Consider the following 2,252-nt stretch of genomic DNA (forward strand, 5'->3'; position numbering starts at 1 on the left):
CTCTACCTGTGTGACAACAAGTTCCACACTGAAGCTCTGAATGAACTCCTGGAATCTGATGAGAAGTTTGGATTTATTGTGATGGATGGGAATGGAACCCTCTTTGGAACTCTCAGCGGTAATACCCGAGAGGTGCTTCACAAGTTTTCTGTTGATCTCCCGAAGAAACACGGGAGAGGAGGACAATCAGCCCTTCGGTTTGCCCGTCTCCGTATGGAGAAGCGCCACAATTATGTGAGGAAGACCGCTGAACTCGCCACACAGTATTACATTAATCCTGCTACAAGCCAGCCTAATGTGGCTGGACTGATCCTTGCTGGTTCAGCTGACTTCAAGACTGAGCTGAGTCAGTCAGACATGTTTGATCCCCGTCTTCAGGCAAAGATCCTTAACGTTGTTGATGTCTCATATGGAGGAGAAAATGGATTTAATCAAGCTATCGAGCTCTCTTCAGAGATCCTGGCTAACGTGAAGTTCATCCAAGAGAAGCGTTTGATTGGCAAGTACTTTGAGGAGATAAGCCAGGACACTGGGAAATATGTCTTTGGTGTCGATGACACACTGAAAGCTTTAGAGTCTGGCGCCGTGGAAACCCTAATCGTTTGGGAGAATGTGGATATCAACAGATATGTGTTGAAAAACAATGCCACCGGTGAAACGATGATCAAGTTTCTGAACAAGGAACAGGAAGCCGATATGGATAACTTCAAGTCGGGAAACGAGGACTTGAACGTTGAGGACAAGATGCCTCTCCTAGAGTGGCTGGCTAACGAATACCGACAATATGGATGCAGTCTAGAGTTTGTCACGAATAGATCGCAAGAAGGGTCTCAATTCTGCAGAGGCTTTGGAGGGATTGGAGGAATTCTCCGTTACCAGCTCGACTTGAGCAACTTTGACGAGGAGGACGACGGAGAAATCTATGGTGATTCTGAATAACAATCAGTCAACTTTACCACCTCGTCGCTGGTTCAGGACGACGAGGCAATCAGGCCTGAACCAGCGTACGAGGGCTCTCGGGCGGAGGAACTGTACTTATCCAGTCGTTTTGCATTAAGGGTACGTTCTCTATCAGCCTTTTAGATCACCTCCATTGTGTTATATGGGCGTGTGAATGATCCAACACTTGATTTCCATTGTAACGATTATATCTTGAATATTTGATCTTGGATAGGGGTGGAGAGTAAAAAAAGAGGCTGGAGAGGTGCGGAACACAAACAAGCTTTTAGAGGACGAATGAGTTTGGTCTGAAAGGGAGATTGGATAAGATGTTATCTTTATCTTCGACATGAAACTTGGAAAAGATGTCTTTTCGGTACTATGTTTTTAGACTTAGTTTTTCTGTACTTCTGGTTTGTCTTTTATTCGTGCGTGGGATCCAGGGGTGGCCATTTCGGTTAATAACCGAATAACCGAACCGAACCGAACCGACTAACAGCGGTTCGGTTCGGTTATTTGCTTAATAACCGTTCGGTTGAGAAAATCCAATAACCGTTCGGATTCGGTTCGGTTCGGTTATTAACCGAATAACCGTGGTTATCCGATCGGTTATCAGCTTTTTTTTAATTGTTTTATCTTTTATCTAGGGTTAGGTTAATTATTTTACTGTCACTTTTACTTTTTCACTTTTCAACATCTCTCTCTCCTCCAGACTTGCGAATCGCAAGTTGCGATTGTCTTCCTTCGACTGCGGTGAGACGCCGTCACCATCGCCGTCTTCCCTCCGCCGTCAAAGGTCTGAGTCGCCGTCTCCTATCTTCTCTTTGTCTCCTTTCGTCTCTTTGCTGTCTCTCGTCTTTTCGTCTCCTCTCTTGCGATTTCGGATCTGAGATTATTGCCGCCGGTGATTGTTGAACGTCAAGCCTCTCCCCGTTGCCTCCTCCCTTCTCTGTATTTTATCTTCTGTCGCGTCCTTGTCCAGATCGTCGCCGTCTTCCCTCCATCGTTGGTGGTGGATCTCTATCATGGCGTCTCCGTCTCCACAGGTTCGTTGCCTCGCAGCCGCAGTCTTTGTATCAAATTTGTTTATTAGTTTGGCTCTCTCAGGCTCTGCCATGGCTCCGTCCGTCTCTGTCAGTCTCTATCGAGATTCTGTTTTTAGTGTATTTCGGTGTCTTTCGGTGTGTTTCGACTTTCGACTTTCATTTGTTTTATCGATTCTATCGAATCTGTTATTGATTAATTAGTATCGTTTGGTATGATATGTTTTGTAGTGAAGTTTGTTTGTGAAGATTTTCAGATTTGAGAGAGGA

At 45.2% G+C, this 2,252-nt stretch overlaps 1 protein-coding gene and 1 long non-coding RNA gene across 2 annotated transcripts; both read left to right on the forward strand.

Moving 5' to 3' along the window:
• Positions 1-1,367, forward strand: LOC104799994 (eukaryotic peptide chain release factor subunit 1-1-like; the record flags this gene model as incomplete). The annotated part of the gene is made up of 2 exons (XM_010522693.2): positions 1-1,059; positions 1,175-1,367. A coding segment is annotated over one exon (939 nt), but the record flags the coding sequence as incomplete, so codon positions are not given.
• Positions 1,368-1,459: 92 nt separating this feature from the next.
• On the forward strand, positions 1,460-2,249 carry LOC104799993. The gene is made up of 2 exons (XR_769668.2): positions 1,460-1,735; positions 1,922-2,249. It is a non-coding gene; the product is annotated as an uncharacterized LOC104799993 (long non-coding RNA).
• Positions 2,250-2,252: the final 3 nt, after the last annotated feature.

Source organism: Tarenaya hassleriana, unplaced genomic scaffold (genome assembly GCF_000463585.1).
Source record: "Tarenaya hassleriana unplaced genomic scaffold, ASM46358v1 Cleome621, whole genome shotgun sequence".
NCBI lineage: Eukaryota > Viridiplantae > Streptophyta > Magnoliopsida > Brassicales > Cleomaceae > Tarenaya > Tarenaya hassleriana.